The 19,481-nt window shown below is 45.8% G+C and overlaps 1 protein-coding gene across 1 annotated transcript in view; it reads right to left on the bottom strand.

Moving 5' to 3' along the window:
* LOC147023965 (partitioning defective 6 homolog beta-like) overlaps positions 1-10,512 on the bottom strand; it is a 52,106-nt gene extending 41,594 nt beyond the window's left edge. Inside the window, exons 1-2 of the mRNA XM_085890045.1 lie at positions 10,225-10,512; positions 2,747-2,969 (exon numbers count right to left, since the gene is read on the bottom strand). Coding sequence (XP_085746171.1) covers positions 2,747-2,969; positions 10,225-10,284 — 283 coding nt within the window. The 5' untranslated portion in view covers positions 10,285-10,512. The remainder of the gene's footprint in view (positions 1-2,746; positions 2,970-10,224) is intronic.
* Positions 10,513-19,481: the final 8,969 nt, after the last annotated feature.

The raw sequence follows: 19,481 nt of genomic DNA, 5'->3' as shown, positions 1-19,481 counted from the left end.
CTGTCCCTTAAACGACCACGAAGTGTGCAAATTTCGGTTTCCTGTGATCTTCCTGACCTGCAGTGAGCCGAGTGCAGGTACATCCATAAAGAAACGATTTATTCCCAAGAAAGGTCTCCAAAATGTGCATTAACCATTCGCTGGCATGCCGGCACTCGAAGAACCGATAAGACGAGTTCACGGAAGAAAGGAACTGGTTTTGCTACCAGCGTAAGATCGACGTGGTGCAGCCAAGCAGCTGCACACCTTGGACGAATCCCAGACAAAGATGCACGGAACTTGAGCCTTTTATGAGCTGGCAAGCCTCTGGGTTTTTTTTTTGCTTTCATCATGATAAATAAAACAAAACCGTGGCCATTTTCACAATGTTATCACAAGCAGCTCTCGTTGGGATGGAGGCTGGGGGAGTAAAAGTGGACGTTTAATGCTCCGGCAGCTGTTGCGGAGGCGTGACCGGCATCCTTGCCCATTTTTACTCGACAGCGGCACCCCTAGCTTGACCCACAACAAAGTCGGACGCGGCTAATAAAGGCAGCTTTCCCACGAACTCACTGGAACACTGTGGGTGACAGTGTGTCGAACAACTCCAAGGATAGGTCCATTAGAGATGGCGACAATGCCAGGATCAAACTCCACACGGCCATGACACTTTAAAAGAAACAGCAAAGTAACAAAGAACGGTTCCATTTGGAGTTTTCCGAAGGCCCTTAAAAGGATCCAGTCGGCTGCTCAGAATGCTGACGTGGTGTGATGAAATAATCAAATGATTTGATCATTAACAGAGTTGTGCACTTGTGACTGCGATTTGAGATTAAAAATCGAAACGTGTGTGTGTGTGTGTGTGTGTGTGTGTGTGTGTGTGTGTGTGTGTGTGTGTGTGTGTGTGTGTGTGTGTGTGTGTGTGTGTGTGTGTGTGTGTGTGTGTGTGTGTGTGTGTGTGTGTGTGTTTTACTCAGATCCCCTTGCATGTACCACTCACCAATAATGCTTTACAAGCGTAAACAGAGGAAACAAATGATCAGCCTTTCGTGTTTACCACTTTATGCCATTTATTTATCAATGACATACATAGGAATGGAAGAATGTTTGCAACGCACCCCTCCCCCACTCCTCATTCCCAATCCCAATCCCTTCTCCTTTCCTCTTCCCACCCATATAGTCATACACTACCCTCCCTTATACACCCCTGCTATTCCTTTTCTCAAATTTCTTCAACACGCTCTCCACCCCACCCTTACGACTGCACCTTAATGGATATGCTTCCGATTTTGCTGCTCATCTGACAACTTTTCAAATGCGAATTGCCTGCAACCGGGAACGCTGCTTGCTTTCTCAGCGAGGAACAGAATGTTTTGATAAACTCACTACTGTTAACAAGTCTCTCGGATGCACGGACCCACCCCCGGATCTCAAGCGGGACATAATGAGAGCACGCCGGTTTGCCAGGAACGGCTCGCATGATGGCCTGTGCAGCACACAAGAATCAAGCCGAGCTGCTTCGGGGATAGCGGGGGAGGCAAACCAAACTCCGTACGTCAAAGGTGTCGGGAAAGGCGAGACACGCAAATCAAGCAGATAACTCCGCAACAAAACTGCAGCCGGCGACATTCTCAAGAATGGCAGAGGCTTTGCACAATTAGGGACACACAACGGTCATGAGACCACTAAATTCCGTGAAGTTACTTCTTGCTCAGTAGCTGCAATGCACGTACCCAGGGGGGCCACTGCGGGTCTGCAGCCACCGCAATCAGGCCCGGGACCAATTATTGTGTACAGACTAGACCGTTCCACTTCTGCAGAGGTTCCATGTCCCACCTTTCTTGCATACACTTTAAACTTGAGAGCATGCTTGGTGACAAAGTCCTACGTTTAACCATCGGAATAAAACATCGGTGGTTGACTGGGCACACGGCCATATTGTCGCGCAGATGAATTGTGAGGGCCTGGTCAACACCAATTTACCTACGTTACACAATTATTTGTGCATCTTGATGTTTTTAGGTCGAGAAAAATGAATCCACAAATGACCACCACTCTCAGCACGAAACACTGCACGAGGCCGAACTGAACTTAACGCGTGAAGTACAATGGCTGCACAATAACGGGGACCGGGATTCCGGAGCTTTTCAAAGAAGCTAAACAAGCAAAATGAAAACTCATTTAGCCAATAGTGATTGAATATGATGTGGGCAGGCTCTCAATCCGAAATGAGCATTCTGCTAATGGCCAATACAGTTTACGTAACCGAACCGGTCATGGCTCTTCTGTAAATGTTAAACCAAATCCAAAGGAAATTTCTCATTTGCCGAGCCGGGCGGCTGCTGTGAATAAACCCTGGCACAAAGGGATGTGGTTACTGGTCATCATGTTGCTTACCAAATTCCCTGAAGAGATCCACTCGGTGGTCGGAATCCTTTCTCATTTATACCACCAAGTATCATCGCATGATCCTGCGTGTTACAGGCCGAGAAATCTGTGGGGCTGCTTCTTGGACACGCCGACAGGCACGGGTCGGTACGTTACAAGATGTTCCATCTTGTAAATATCGCGTGGTCAAATATGTCTCCTTTACAGTTTGGACCCAAAACGGCACGTTCATTGGTACAGAAACCATTTTCGAGTTAATGACTTAAAATCAGCACAGAATGTAAACGAATGACAATTTTACTCATCATAAGCCATGCACAGTACGAAACGTGAGGGGTCACGTCACAAGGCGTACACAGTACAAAACGTGAAGGGCTACCTTTTCTCTGAACGATGACCCTAAGAAGTGGCGCCGCAGTGCTGACAGCTTTTAAGAAGTTATCGTCGTTGTTGATGGGCAGGAGGTCTCCATGTACGTCGGCATAACCCACAATGAGCTCCGAGGTGGGTACCCGGTGCACGTGCTGCACCAGCTGGTAGAATTCATCAAAACGGCCAGGTTTGGCACGCAAGATGGAGAATCGGCGAAACTCTGCTCCGAACTGCCCAGAGGTGGTTGTGTGGGTAAGAAGGGGTGGGGGCGAGGGCGGGGGGGGGGGTAAAGACAGCATGGAATGTTAATTAACATTAATAATAATTGTTATTTTGTGTGAGTAGCACTTAAACAAAGAGCAAAATAATTGATTGGAAGAAAAAAAAAACTGAACAAAACCTTGTGAAGCTGAAGGGAGTAAGTAACCAGGAACAGGTTAGGAAAAGTTCACCAGCAGCAGTTGAAACAGACAACTAAATGTACAAACGTCTATCGTCGTGCACATCATCAATCACCATCGAGATAATAGTGCAATGGTCTCTGGAACTCGCATGTAATTATGAATTAAACGTGATGTAACGAGGCATAAAAATGGTAAAGTGATTCAGTGGAGGGTATTGGAGTAGAGGTGGAGGAGGAGGTGATGGGCGGGGGCGGGGGGGGGTTAAAGTACAAAGCCAGTTGAAACCAACTTCCTCACTCTCTTCAACCACTTTCTTCCCTGCAGAGTTTCAAGACAGCTGTTTACACCCACCTCAAGTCACCTCCCATCCACAACCATGATCTTTTCTACACCCCATTAACCCCTTGCACCCCTCCCCCTCCCTCAAGCCAAACTCTTTCCAAGTTTCCAGCTTTTCCTTCATCTTCTGTGATTGAGAGCTTGTGTCTGTATCCATATTATCCCTGTGGCCTTCCCCAGGTCACTCATTCCTCAACCCTGATGTTGGTGTCATCCCCTCCTCCCCCCCCTCCTCCTCTACTCTTCCTTTTGTTCTTCATCATTCTAATCTGTTCAGTGTTCTCGCTCCCCCATGAGCCTCGACTCTGTATACAAAAAAAGTTAAAAAAAAAAAAAATAAAAAAAAGCGACAGCAGAGTTGAAGCGGATGGGATGCTCATTGGAAAGAACGAAGGAGGAGGCCATGAGGTGCACAAGTCGAAGAAGGGAAGCAGAAACATGGGGATCATTAAAATAAAAAAGGGGGGGTGGTGGACAAAGACCGACTATAAACGACAGAGACTCGTGAGCTAACCTTGGCGATGCTTTATCTCCTTGGCATTAGTGGTGCACAATATTTTTACTCATTCAAAGGCCTTGTTTTGTGGAGGCGAGGGACAATAATAAAGTGATTGTTTAGTCCACAAAGTAATTTAACAAATATACAGATAAACTCTTTGGCATCCAATTCCTGCCCAAAGCACCAAACATAATCACCGTTAAAAGTCTATTTTCACCTTCACAGAGTTCTAAAAGGAAGTTTCAATGCAATGTACATGACTGTTGTCATAATTTAGATCGTTTGTTACACAATGCGAAGTAACTTGTCTACGAGGGAGTCTTCGAAAGCTGGGGATACCTGCTTTGGAATTGCTGTGTTTAACGGTTCCTGTTTATTTGTTCATGGTATGTACTTGGGTTGGCAGGAAGGCATCGAGGTACGCACCCTCACCTCGAAGCCATCGAGCCTGGTTTGAATCCTGACCCACATGTAAATTGTCATTGCGGCGTTTCATCAATGCGTGTGTGTGTGCCTCGGATGGATGTTCAACTGGGTGTCTCGTCTGCCATCATTCGTTGGTGGATGGGAAATATCCCACAGTGTCCTTCATGAAGAGAAGGCGAGCTATCGCCGGGCACCCCGGTCAACTTACAAATTCCTGAGTTGGAGTGGCAACCCATCCAGGATTGTATACCTCAGTCACTGCTTTGGCAACACAAACGCTCTGCATGGGGCATGGTGCATGATGATTGATGATGATGATCTTGTACGGCTCATCGTGCCCCTTTGTGTGTGCTTTCATGCTGGGTCCATGAGTCATTGTTCAGGCCAAATGCACTTGAGTTTTTATGTATCCTTGTTTGGGCTGGATGCTCTTGTGCTTTCGTGAGCTAGGTCCATGCGTCCTTATCCATGTTGCAAACTCTTGTGCTTCAGTGCTGGGTCCGTGCGTCCTTGTTCAGGCCAGACGCTCTTGTGGGCCACATCCGAGCCCATTGCCGGGTTTCCTCCCCTCCCTCTTTTCCTGCTTGTTAAATCACTGTGGATGCGTTGCCTTTTCAACCTACATCACCTCACTCTTCCACGAACTTCCAATTCGTGGAGAAAAGAAAGAAAAAAAAAAAAAAAAACAACAACTTGAATCCTAAACAACTTGGTAGATATAATATCATGCTAGTAGAACATCAGGGCCCAAACCATATTGCTGTATCCGTGAATAATTGGTTCAAAAGCAACAATATTGAAAAAAGAAAAATCTAAAATAGAAGCCTGCAGTTACGAGCTCAGAACCTCTCGACGTGGGGCGACCCGACTCAACCATTACTGAACCCACACTGGCCCTGGAGGAAGAGTGATCACAATATTCCACGAAACGCACATCTCCCAACGGTCGGCAGAAAGTGTTAGAGAGACAGTATCGATGTCAAGGTCAACATCACGATAAAAACAGACACTTGACATTCATTGCCAATTCAAGAATACAAATGAAATATCAGGAATATCAAAGTAGCTCATCATCAACACAACTTGTACATTAGAAATACAAACCATGGATAGACACACAAGGGTGTAAAAGACAAAAAGGATAAAATTAACCAAATATCATTTGAGGAGAGAAACAGAAGCATTTACACACACTTATATCGAGCTATGCGAAGAAAAATTAACTACCGTAGTTTACAAAAATTCCGATAGATAAGTTCTTGTAATACACATCAGAGAATTGAGTTATTCGTCGCAGTTGTCTCAGAGTACAAACACAAATTAATACGATAAAGGGTATTTATTTCCCTTTATTATTTATAAAGGGATAAAGGGTATAAATAAACACAAATTACAAAACCCCCAAAAAAGATATTAAAAATTATGATATAGATCAAACTGCACGATGTGCAGGAAATATTTACAATGCATCAAAATGCTCTCGGATCAATCATCACGCAACGTGTCAATTGCATTTGGCACAAATAATTGTCCAAAATGACAGGTTTAAAGTACGTGGAACATGAAGGTGGACGGTTACAACCAAAACACCGAGAACGTAACTTGGTAGAGCATATACCTCCGCCAGGCTGAACGGTTCATGTTTTGTATCCACCGATAGGCCACATCTGAATCCAGACCTCACCCAAAATCGGATCGGCTTGTTCTCGTCACCGACCCAACTCATCCACCAAGTTGTCATAATCCATCCACAACGTTTTGAGATGTCGTGCTCCAAATCATTCTTTAGCCCCATCTCTCAATGGTGAAGAATCACTTTAAAAATTTATCATATCCGGATCTTTAACGAAATCTAATCAACTCATCCTCGTCACACACCCAACCCGCATGTCCACGGAGTTTCATCCGAATCAGTCCGGAACGTTTTGAAATATCCTGCTCGCAGACAGCCAGGGGTGAAAACATAACCTCTGCCCACCTTCGGTGGCGGAGGTAACTGCAGAGTTCACAGGGTACCTTGCGTCACGCAGTCGAGAGGAAAAAAAAAAATGACACGGGTGGGGTCTGCGAGCAGAAAATTTGATCGGTCGAGTTGATGCAAGATTTTGTCGAAATACTGCAAAACGGAAGGTTTTTGGAAGCGATAAAAATTTGATTTGTGTTCTCAGTTGTTCAAGTATATAATTCAGTTGAAATATAATAAAAGATTTTAAAGGTTGTATTAAAAAAAAATTTTTTTTCGAAGTTTACTGCCATTGACGCAGTGGCTATTCCGTCACCCTATCTAACACGTTACATCAGTTCTTCGTGCTTGTTGTTCACGTCCTTAAAACATATTGTTTTTACTCATTCAAAGGCCTTGTTACTCATTCAAACAGTAAATTTCCCGTTTGGAATTATTTTCAATCGCGTTTCATTGCCAGACAGGCAATCGGGACGACATTCCGTACAATTTGCCCAATTCAGAGCCAAAAAGTACTGCAAGCCTACAGGTTCGTGTTCAAAATATCACTTCAAATTTAAGTAAAATTGTTCCTCGATTGTAAAACGACGTTGGTGAACAGACAGACAGACAGACAGACAGACAAAGTGAACAAATTGCTGAATCCCACTTTTTTCTTTGCACACGTAGAGTAAACACGGAGTGTGTTTGATGAATCTCACATGATCCCATAAACTCTCATTACAACAAGTTTCTCATACGAGGGACAAATCGAGGGAAGGCTTGCTTGAATTACTCTCCAGCTCCACATTTTATTTCAACAAGTAATACCAAATGTACAAATATCAAACTCAAAGTGAGGATACTTTGGATCACAGACTGATATAAAAAAAAAGAACAAAAATACCGTTTTCAACGTCAAACTCTTTCAATTTCCATAAAAAGTAAATTATTCGGTTTTTCTTGGACACCTGCACCTCGATAACTTGTTCTGCATTCTATGACCATGAATAGTCAAAGGGTCATGGCATCCTGCTGAGCAGCGAAAATCAAAACTTGTTTCGTTTGTCTTGTTGACATGAACAACCGATTGATGCAGATCACATCAATCTACAAACTTCTGAACTTCACTCGCATGTATCCGATTCGTACTCGTCGCCGAAGGCAGATCGCAATCCCATTTATGATCGATTAAATGATAGTGAATTAATAAATCTGCATATTTACTTGCTGCCCCCGGATCATTATGGTAATAAAAGTATGCGACAATTTCTTTGGGACGACACACAACGCGAGTGATCACAGCGGTAGGCCATTTTTGGCTTGTCCCATGACATTCCATGTAGGATCTATGAGAATGTTGTTGGGCGTCTGGGTGAACGTTATGATGGTTGTGGACCAGGCTCAATTCTGATGTCCTTCATCAATTTGTTCATCTCAAAATAAATTGTATTTCATCATCAATTTGCTCAACGCACTACGGCATGTAGTCGTTGGAGAGAAGGATGGATCTTGTTGTAGTAAGAAGTTGTAAATCTCTTCAAGCCTGCACAACGACAAGTCAGGTTTTCATTGTGGTCACGTGGTGTACACTGTGATGCGGTTATGCCACATTGAGGATGAACTGAGGCACAGTGAATGAATCAAACACGACGATCTTCATTCCTAAAAAGTTCTACCTTTTAAATGTTCTTCTTTACTGTCGTTGTCCTACTCCTCAGCATGTAAGAGAGTCTGACACACAGACTGCACCCCCCCCCCCCCAAGTGTTTCCATGGGCAACGCAGCCAATTTGAGAACTAACTCAGGGCATGAACAGAAGGTTCTGGGAGGGTTGCATGAACAGCCGTTTGGCACAAAGTGCAGCAGCCACTCCTTAAACAAACCCACCTGTACGTGGCGGAGAATTTAGCTGCTCGACTTCTGTAGAATAATTAATAAATAAAAATGAGGGTGGATGATGACGCAGACAAGGGGATAAACAGAGACAAAGGGACAGCACCTCCTCACACAAGGTTACACAAGTCTCCACCTATTGCAGTGTCATGACGTCAATGAAACAGGCAGGTCACCAGACTGGCTTAGCAAGATCCGACTTCACACCTGACAACCTGAATCTTGACAAGGCCATAGACGCATGTTAGGATATGGAATGAGAACAATAATTATGATGGCGGAATGGTATAAACAAAAATAGAACCTCCAACTACAATGATTAATGAAGCACATTCACAATTGCATCAAGCCAGGTGCACACACATCAAGCCAGGTGCACACACGTCAAGGAAACGTTGCACTGCGTGAAAAACAGACTCAAAATCGGTTTCACGATGACACGAGCTTTGGATATGCTTTGGCTATAAAATGACTCCACTAACCAGGTTTGCAAGCAACGAAAGGGACATTTCAGTGAATAAAAATGTTTGGAATCAACTAGGTAAAAAATAAAATAAAATAAAAATCACAGAACTTGAGCGTATCAAAAAAAATAAAAAATAAAAATCAAATTTTATGGAATTTCTGTCCTACACCCAAAAGAAGCCCAACGGCATGTATTTGGAGAGACAAGGGTCAAGCTGCAGCAAACTTGCAAGGTGAAGCCAGGAGGGCCACAGGTGAAGTTGATGATTTGGGGAAACAATTCAGGAAAGAATGTCCTTGGTTTGTGTATGAGTCACGACGCACCTCACGAGATGAGCGTTGTCCATCCTCGGTGTCATGGGACGGTTTTGTAGCGCGCAGCACGCGCGCGGCAAAGTGCTTCTCTGATCCGATTCCAAACGGGCCTCACCCACCCCACTGCCCCCCCCCAAAATCTACCTCTCTCCACCCTCACCCCTCTCCTTTCCCACTACCCCCTGCCAACAACAAACCCAACCACATCTCCCTACCCCCAATCCATCCACCTTTCCTCCCCACAATATATCTACCAATTCCCCTCACCCCCCACCCTCCCTTCCCCCTTCCCCCCAGTGGAGCCTCATCCCCATGTAGTCCACTTCAACATGAAGGCTTGCTAAGGCCAAGATGATGCAAGCCGCTGATAAGCGACATGTTCTTGGATCACATGAAAAATGGAAAAAGTGGATGGTTGAGTCGGGTGAACCAGCACAGGTAACCATAGTCATCAAGTTTTAGAAATCAGGAAATAAATTACTGAACCACTTCCTCGATGCACCACATGCACACTCAGTATCTCCTCATATGCACAAACTAACCTCTCAATTACAAGCACACCAACCACAAACCACAAAGTAAAGCCAAGATGTCCCAAATTCCACTCTTCCTCTCAGAATCACTTCAACATGAACTCTCGATTCGGATCTCCCTCAACATGATGATCACTTCGATCAAACAAATCACCCCTCAACATGTACTCCCTCAACATGTACTCCCTCAACATGATGATCACTTCGATCAAACAAATCACCCCTCAATGAACTCCCTCAACATATACTCCCTCAACATGTACTCCCTCAACATGATGATCACTTCGATCAAACAAATCACCCCTCAATGAACTCCCTCAACATGATGATCACTTCGATCAAACAAATTACCCCTCAATGAACTCCCTCAACATGTACTCCCTCAACATGTACTCCCTCAACATGTACTCCCTCAACATGATGATCACTTCGATCAAACAAATCACCCCTCAATGAACTCCCTCTCAATGAACTAACAAACACCTTCGTTTCTCTCACAGTGTACAAGGTTCCCAACAATGTTACCCAAATGGACTCCTCAGAGATTACCCCAGTAGTCCCCTCAGGTGTTACCCCAACAGATACCCCCAATGTTACCCCGATAGACCCCCCCCTCCGGTGTTACCCCGGTAGTCCCCTGTGGTGTAACCCCCAGACCCTTCCTACCTTGCTTTTGACCTCGATGTCGCTGCCGTGCCGCGCGTGACCGCGGTGGTTCTTGGCCATTCCCGCGGCCTCGGGCCTGCGGACTCGCGGTCTCCTCGTCGTCCCCTCCTTGGTAAACTCGTGTTCGTGCGCGTTTCCTCCCCGACCTTTCCGCCTCGTACTCCGTGCTCGCGGTAATCCCTCTTTGTTTTCCTGCTTCCACGGAGAGCGGACTCCGTCTCTTCCTCCACCCTCTTGCGCCGTTGCCAGGGATGACGTCACACGCCGAACTCTTCGAAACTCGCTGCTCACCGACCAATGGCGAGCGAGCCCGTAAAAAGGGCGGAACCAATGACGTGGACGACCGGCACGCGCCAAAAACACCACAGGTAAAAAGGAACACCTGGGGCGCGTTTGCAACCCGTGAGCTTTTAAAAGCACTTAAAGCTCACCTGGTTAACGTGCACCTGCACCACACGACACTTCATTCACGGCCGAGACAGCCGATTTAATACCGCGGTTGCAGTTGCGGTTGCGGTTGCGGTTGCGGTTGCGGTTGCGGTTGCGGTCGCGGTCGCGGTCGCGGTCGCGGTCCGCCTCCTGCTGTCATGTAAGCAAAATGGCGGGTTCAACATGTCCCTGTCGCGTTGTCTCATGGGTTCGATTCCGGACTGTTCTGCACACAGCAACATCCAGGTGAGCTCTGCAGAGAAGAAGAAGAATCGGTATTTTCATAATTATTTTATTAAACCACCGGAACACCTTGTCAAAGTAAAGGTACATTTTCAATACGTCCCTGTAATCTATTTATTACGTACACACGTACGTCATAATCCCTCATTGTGGATCTTCGTGGTGAGGGCTTTGTTTGGAATGGTGGGGCACGGCTGGTGATGACGTCATGAAGCAGCAATTGGGGGGCGGGTGGCACGGCTGGGGGGCACGGCTGGTGATGACGTGATTTAGCAGCAATGTTGTGGACTCGGGCCAATTGGGAGCTGAATGGCGACGCTGTTCAAGGTGTTGAACGGTGAGTGAAGCACCTTTTTGATCTGTGTGGTTTCATTGCCAGTTGAACCCGAGATCTCTGTGGACTGTGGTTGTGGCTGCTGAGACGTTGAAAGGAAAATGATGATGGATCAGTTACAGTGACCTCATGGCTCCTTTTTAACTCTCATTAATACGTGCGTCAAACATTTTTGTCTCATCATTACACCTGTCAGGTTGCGGAGTAACTGTGTACGTGCTATGGCTGCGTTCAGACTCACCTGATCCGGGAGTTCTCTCAGCAACCTGCCAGACTGCAATGACGTCGCACGTCGCAGCAAACTCCAAACACGTGAGAAGGGCAACGATGAAATGACATGACGTGATGGCACGCTCCAACAGGATGGCACGCTCCAACAGGATGGCACGCTCCAACAGGATGGCACGCTCCAACAGGATGGCACGCTCCAACAGGATGGCACGCTCCAACAGGATGGCACGCTCCAACAGGATGGCACTCTCCAACAGGATGGCACGCTCGAACGTATAACGTTTACAACTTGGGAACATTGAATTGAGAGTCAAGACGAAGGACCTCTCCACACGGGAGTGAAAACAAGCTCCTGGAACATGGAGGAGTACTTGCTGATGGAAGGTGACACCTGCTGTGCAATGCGATCAACGAGCTCAAGGGGTTATGATGTCCTTCTAAGTGGATGGGAGGATGGGGAGAAGAGTGCTTTGGTGGTTTTTCTTTTTTGTATGCATTGTCGAGGCTCACATGGGAGCTAACATTGAGCCAACACAATGCGCAACAAAGGGGGGTGGGAGAGGGAAGGACAAAACAGTGGGTAACAGATATTAGATCTGTTGAAGGGAGAGGGATGGGGCAGGGAACACGGGGTAAACAAAATGGACACCACAGGGACTTTCAGGACCTCGCACGACAGGGAACTTTCAGGAAGGAAAGCAGGGAATATGAAGGAGGTGGGTTTGGGGTGGATTAACGGGGGTGGAAAAGATTGTGGTTTTGGATTGGGGATGATAAGAGGTGGTGGTGAACAGCAGTTTTGAAGACCTGGAGGGAAGAGTGGGATTGAAGAGAGTGTGGGAGTTTATTTCCAAGGTGAGAAAAAGAGGAATGAAAGAGTGAAGGTGAGCAGTAATTTATGATTTTGGTAGTTTTACCAGAAGGGGGTTGTTGGCGGACCTTGAGCACCCTGTGGAAATATGGTGGGGACAAATCGCAGACAGAGCAGGGAGCGAAGGCGAGAGGGACAGGACACGGTAGAAGACAAAGACCACCGTCCTGACTGCGGTGAGAGGGTGAGAGGCCCAAAGACTTAACCTCATTGTGGGAGATACCAATGATCCTAAATGCCTTGGTTTCCACAGTGTGAAGCTGAGAAAGGTGAGAGGCAGGAGCACCAGCCCAGAGGGGAGAGCAGTACTCCATCAGGCTGCGGATGAAAGTTTTGTATGTGGTCAGGAGCTCAGGTGGGCCGAGGAAGGACATTGTACAACGGAGGATTCCCAGTTGGCGACTGGCTTTTGAGGCCAGCTTTGAAATGTGGCTTTCCCAGGAAAGGTCATGGTAGATAGTGAGATCCAGAAGCTTGAAAGGACTTCTTCCAGAGGATTGTTGAGAAAGTAGATGGGGCTGGGGGGGGGGGGTTCCAAACGGCCCTTTTGGAGAGACAAAGTGAGAGTGTGAGATTTGTCCGGATTGAAAGACATGTACCACGTGTTGGACCAGTTTGTGATTTTATCCAGATCTGCAGTGAGCGAAGAAGCTGCTGCTTGCCGGTCTGAGGGATGACTGATGGTACAGCAGAGGGTGGAGTCATCAGCAAAGAGATAAAGAGGATTTTCCAGAGAGTCGGAGAGATCATTGATGAAAACTAGAAAAAGAACAGGGCCCAGAACGCTTCCTTGAGGAACTCCAGCCTTGACAAGAAGAGGGGATGAAAGAACTCCATTTAGGGCCACACGTTGACTGCCACAGGAGAGGAAGTCTGCGAGCCATGAGTGGAGATCGCCTTGGATACTGTGGAAGAAATTCAGTTCTTCTCTGTCTGAGACCATTTATAAACAAACAACAAACATGCACATGGGAAAGAAGGAAATACAAGACACGTGCAACATCAAACACGATCCTCTTTCTGCTCAAAATGCAAACGGGCTCGGTTCTTCCAGAGGGATGAACCAACAGTCCAATTTAGTGGAACTTTCCAGAAACTTCCATGGAGGGCTTAAAAGGATGAGGCCGAGCTGCCAGACCGACTCTGTGAGGGACATAATATTCAAAAACAATTTCTGCAGAAAGCCAAGGGAGACCCCACGAGGCGATCACCCCGGTGGCGGCGCTTCATCATGAACCGAATATGATGGTCACCCCCGACTGCGTTTAATCAGCATTCTCGAGCTTGCTAATAAGTTATATTGTTATGTCAAGTCCTGTAAAACATACAGAACGCAGAGCAAGTGTAGTTCGAGTCACGTCGTATTGATGACCTCACAAAATGCCATTGAGGTGACTCAACGTGGCAAACATGGAAAGCTAACGGAGGACGGCCATTTCTATGGAGCCGAGAAGCCAATTGATGGGATGGCCGATTCGAGCTTGCCTTGCTTCTTAGTACAGCGAGTAAACCAACGGGAAATATTCTGACCTCATTCCTCATTCATATATGTGTGACTTCTAGATTTCGAGCCACTTGAAGAGAAGACGGAAGGTTTGGAGGCAACAAAAGGCCTTGGGATTTTGTTTGGTCAGTCACATGACTCTCAGCAATAGAAGGGAAATCATTCATGGCTCGTGCCTCATGATGCTGGGACCTCAGGTTCAAATACCATATACTATGTTCATGGATTAATTGTCTTATAATGTTGTTGTAATTCATAATGAACGACAAGGGCACTTGGTGGAGCTCATACCTCCGCCACGTAATGCCTGATCCACGAGAACATATCGGGCCAAACACATATTTGAAATATGCTACACAGTACCCTCTCAATGGTGAAGAATCACTTAAAAAATTCGACAAGTCGGATCCGGATCTTCACCAAAATCTTATCAGTTCGTCCTTAACACAGACAGATCCTTAACACAGACAGACAGACAGACAAACAGACAGACAGAAAGGGGTGAAAACATAACCTCCTTCACCTTCGGTGGTGGAGGTAAAAAGTATACTTTGTTGATAATTTTTTTTTGTCTTTGTCGCACTTGTACAGGACTAACAGAAGTACAAGTTCCTTTCTTTTAGTAGAGAAAGCCTTCCACATTACATACAAAACGTCACACGGATATCAAGGAAATTTGACATGGGAAGAGGTCATCCGGCCCATCATGCCGACGCGCACCAAATCCAGATTAAATAAATCCGTCAAAGCTAACAACGTTTTTCATTGTGGGTGGGGGAGAGGGGAGGAAAAGTGGGGATAAGAAAAGTGTTGCAGGCTCAGGGACATCACCAGGGTGTTAAAAATGAAAATGGGACTGCACAGCCTGAAGCTCACCTGGATCAGGAGCCATGAATGCCGTGAATGAACTTTGGTACATCACGGGTGAAGAATGTTGTGGTCAAGTGTCATCAAAATTGTGTGTGTTGTTTGAGAGAAGAGAGAAAATACCTATTTGAGTGGGGGGTGAACTGCCACCCCTCAAGAAGACCTCCTTAATGAGCGCAGATTTTACCTTTATTATGGTAAAATACCTAACAGCTTGTGGCCAAGTTTCATCAAAATCATTTGTTTGGTTCAAGTGTTTACGGACTCACTGACTGACTCACCTACAGACACTGCTCGATTGCATAAGCTCTCCTGACTAAAGTCCAAATATTCTTACAGGGATCTCAATTTCCTTCCCCAAAAATCGACCGGAAATGACGATTTTAAAAGATTTTTCAGCGTGCAAAGCATGCCTTTTTACAACGTACGTCACTGACATATCTCATTTTATAATACTAGTGCGGACCCGTCGGTGCGGGCCACCGATGCCACCTCTCTCTCGCCTATCTATAATTATAGATAGATAATCTATATAACTCTCCCCCCCCCTCTCGCCCCTCTCTCGCACCTCCTCTCTCCCCCTCTCTTGAATTGTGACGCCCCCCTCTCTCTCGTCTCTCCTCTCTCACCCCTCTGTAAATGTATTCACAAATGTCTACCAAGCACAACAATTAATTCAAACCTTGGGAAAAAAAACAGCTTTCAAACATTGGGAAACACTTGGGAAGCAGCTGAAATGGATGAAGAAGAACGATATCAAACTTTGAAAAGGCACATACTCAGGTCCCAGAGTCAATTGTGACATCATATCAAAAAAAGAGGAAGCATTGTGACGTCATTCGTGACGTCATAGCACCGTGTCCTGTCATTGGTTGGCAGACGTTATTGGTCATTATTGGTTGACAGACAATATATAGGTCGTTATTGGTTGACAGACATTGGTCATTGTATTACGTTATTCTTTTTATTACTGCCAATTATTGTGCTATTATTATTATTATTATTAATATGCTGTTAACATTATTCTGAGATATCTTTGTGAAAAAATGGCATGATAAGGTGATAAAGTGAAACGACACTTCAGCTGCGATATGTACACCTTTCCAACACTGAAAAAAGCAATAAAATGGACGTAACTTGGGAACCGCTTGTCTGATTAATATCAAACCTCGAAAAGGCACATCCGCGGGTCCCCGGCAATAATCCTGGCAAGTTTCAATCAGATCGGACCGGCGGTTGTCGAGAAACGGCAGTCGCAGACAGACAGACAGACAGACACACACACAGAGATTGCTGGAATTATAGATAGACGAGTAGGGGCCCGTAGGGGTGGGCCTGTAGGTGCGTGCCCGTAGGTGAGTGCCACTATGTGCAGCCCCTCTCTCTCTCTCTCTCAAACCTCAAAGGCACATCAGCGGGTCCCCAGCAATATTCGTGGCAAGTTTCAATCAGATCGGACCGTCAATCGTGCAAAAAAAAAAAAGAATAAATAAATAAACATTAATTGTGACGTTGTTCGTGACGTCATATCACCATGTCTTGTCATTGTTCGACAGATAAATGGCTGTAACTTGGGAACCGCTCGTCCGATTGACATCAAACCTCGAAAAGGCACATCCGCGGGTCCCCGGCAATATTCCTGGCAAGTTTCAATGAGATCGGACCGGCTGTCGTCGAGAAACGGCGGTCGCAGACAGACACACATATACACACACAGAGATTGCTGGAATTATAGATAGATATCTATTCAGGCGATGTTCACGAGGAGGCTTTGCGGACACTCACCGACCTGCTTGAGCACATCAAGGGTCCTTTTGCTGAATCTCTGAACGATTAGAGGGACATCGGTTCTTATAAACCTTACTTTTTTTTGGATACACTGTCGAGGCTCGTGTAAGAGCTAACACACGGAACGTACAACAAGGGGAGCAGGAGACAAGAGGGGTGGGAGAGGGAAGGAAAAAAACAATGTGGAACAGAGACATGAGGAGATCTGTGGAAGGGAGAGGGATGGGGTGGGTTACACAGGGTAAACAAGATGGACACTCCAGGAACTTTCAGGTCCTTACATGACAGGGACTTTCAGGAAGGAAAGCAGGGAATTTGAAGGAGGTGAGTTTGAGGTGGATTCATGGGGGTAGAAAAGATCATGGTTTTGGATGGGGGAAGGTAAGAGATGGTGGTGAACAGTTGTTTAGAAGACCTGGGGGGAAGAATGGGATTGAAGAGAGTGTGGGAGTTTGCCCCAAAGATGGGAAAAAAACGAGGAATGAAAGAGTGAAGGTGAGCAGTGATTCTTGATTTTGGTAGTTTTACCAGAAGGGGGTTGCTAGCAGACCTTGAGCACCCTGTGGAAATATGAGGGGGGAGGGAGGGGACATATCTCAGACAGAGCAGGGGGTGGTAAGGCTGGAGATGAGATGGTAGAAGACAGAAAGACCACTGACCTGCCTGCGATGAGAGACCCAAAGACTCAGCCTCATCGTGGTAGATACCAATGATCCTAAATGCCTTGGTTTCTACAGCGTGAAGCCGAGAAAGGTAAGAGGTGGGCGCACCAACCCAGAGGGGAGAGCAGTACTCCATCATGCTGTGGATGAAAGCTTTGTATGTGGTCAGCAGCTCAGGTGTGTCAAGGAAGGACTTTGCATGATGGAGGATGCCCGGTCGGCGACTGGCTTTAGAGGCCAGCTTGGAAATATGGCTTCCCCAGGAAAGATCATGGCAGATAGTGAGACCAAGAAGCTTGAATGAAAGGACTTCTTAAAGCGGATTGTTGAGAAAGTAGATGGGGGTGGGGGGGCGGTTCCAAACAGTCCTTTTGGAATGAGCAGGCCACAAAATGAGGTGTTTGAGCATTTATCATGCCAGGAGAAAACTCAGAGAACATCATGGCATCAAGCAGGAGAAGATTTGGCAGTCCAACATCCAGGTCTATGGCAAGCAACCTTCCACGAAGCGTCCCATCGATCTCTAGCAATATGTTCAGACCAAAACCTACTCTAACTAGCGATGCGAAACAGTCTGAAAGCATCATGAAGATGGACGGTGACAAAGGTCGACAATTGCACTCATTTAACTATAATAAATAAAGCTGTCTCCATTTCAATATTGGACCTCTCCACATTCTCAAAGAATCTTTCATTCCCGATATCGTGAAACACAAAATTGAGGAAGAAAGGGGGGAAGTTCTTCCTGAGAACCACTCGTGTGGCCCTTCTCAAGTACAAAGGGAAGCTTTCATCGAGTGTTGGGAACGTTAGGGTTGCCGAGGATACAACAAAAAAGTCCACTTACCTCTGGATGTGTTCAAAGCACAATTCTAATATTATCTGAAATAAATATGCTGTCATATAAATTGAGGTTGATATAAAATAATGTCACCCTTTTTGGAAAGTCTGTCCAATATTCTTCCCCGGCTGCTGCCCTTGAATAAGGGAGATCTCCAGGCATGACGTGCAGGTCGTTGTGACCATCTCAAAGCATACACCACTCTCAAATCATAACAGAGGCAACATCATAGTGTGAGTGGTGTTTGGGACAAGACCTGAAATAGTCTGTGTAAAGAGCACCGAGTCATCAAGAGTGCTCTGGATGTCTCGTGTAGGGCCCGTGGACTAACCTCAGGCTATGGTGGTCTTGTTTGAAGACATGCCTCGATGCAAGTCTGTCCAACTATCGGACCAAATCAAGAGATAATGGTCTTGGGAGTCCCTGTTCATTGATGTGTATGTAATGGGATATTGTGCTTTACTTAAACATTCCCCATTTAATGGAATTTCACCTGCTTTCGTTTTCTAGTTAATTTCCCATTTACTACCCATTGGGAAACTACCATTTGCTGAATATATAGTGTAATTATATTATTTATACAGTATTCACTCAATTGAAGGTCTGGCAGGATGGCCGAGAAGTCCACACACTCACCTCTGAACACCGCTACAAACTGCTATCCTGGTGTTTTGCAGCCAGGGTGAAGCATCAGTTGTCCATCGGATAGAGGTTAAAGTGGGTGTCCTATCTGCTAGCATTAATTGGTGGATGATAAAGATTGCATGGTGTCCTTCGTGAATAGTAGGTGAGTTATTGCTGGCACTCAGCACAAATTAATTACTGCTGTAACCTCTCGGGGGCACTGTTATGCAGCTGATGGAAGCAGGAGCCACAGGCTCCATACAAATTGAGTTTTTAAAATATCTATCGAGTCAAACAAGACTCGTGGAAGAGCTCAAACACATAACGGATCAGGACACAACATAAAGGGGCTGTCACACCTTGACGATTTCGCCAGCCTCTGCCGATTTATGAAAAATTTGTCTAAAACGCTGGCACACGTCGAATACGTTATGGGTACGTTATGTGTACGTTAGGTGCACGCTGAAAAACACTACCATAGGTCGTATTATGCTGGTTTAAAACGTTGTACTTTTTGGTTGTCCAAAAAATTTTGCATGCTTGAAATTTTACGACGTACTCGGCGTTTGGCTCGCACGTTCCGCTACGCTGGCCATAAGTTGTAGGCACGTTATGCGATCGTTGACACACGTTAATTGTATGTTACTCATAAGTCGAAACACGTAGAGGTAACATTCGCGTACCCGAAACTTATTTCTAACCTATGAGTAACGTTTTGTAAGCACGCTACACGAACGTTGTTCACACTTCGCAACACGCTATTTGAAAGTTCCTCATACGTCGAAACACATCAAAGTAATGTTTAGGGTACCCGTGACTTATTTATAACCTATGAATAACGTGCTTGGGAATTATTACGCTAT

This window comes from Eptatretus burgeri, chromosome 7, assembly GCF_056783735.1.
Source record: "Eptatretus burgeri isolate ZD-2024b chromosome 7, Ebu_testis_v1, whole genome shotgun sequence".
NCBI lineage: Eukaryota > Metazoa > Chordata > Myxini > Myxiniformes > Myxinidae > Eptatretus > Eptatretus burgeri.
This window is presented reverse-complemented; position numbering and strand designations above follow the sequence as displayed.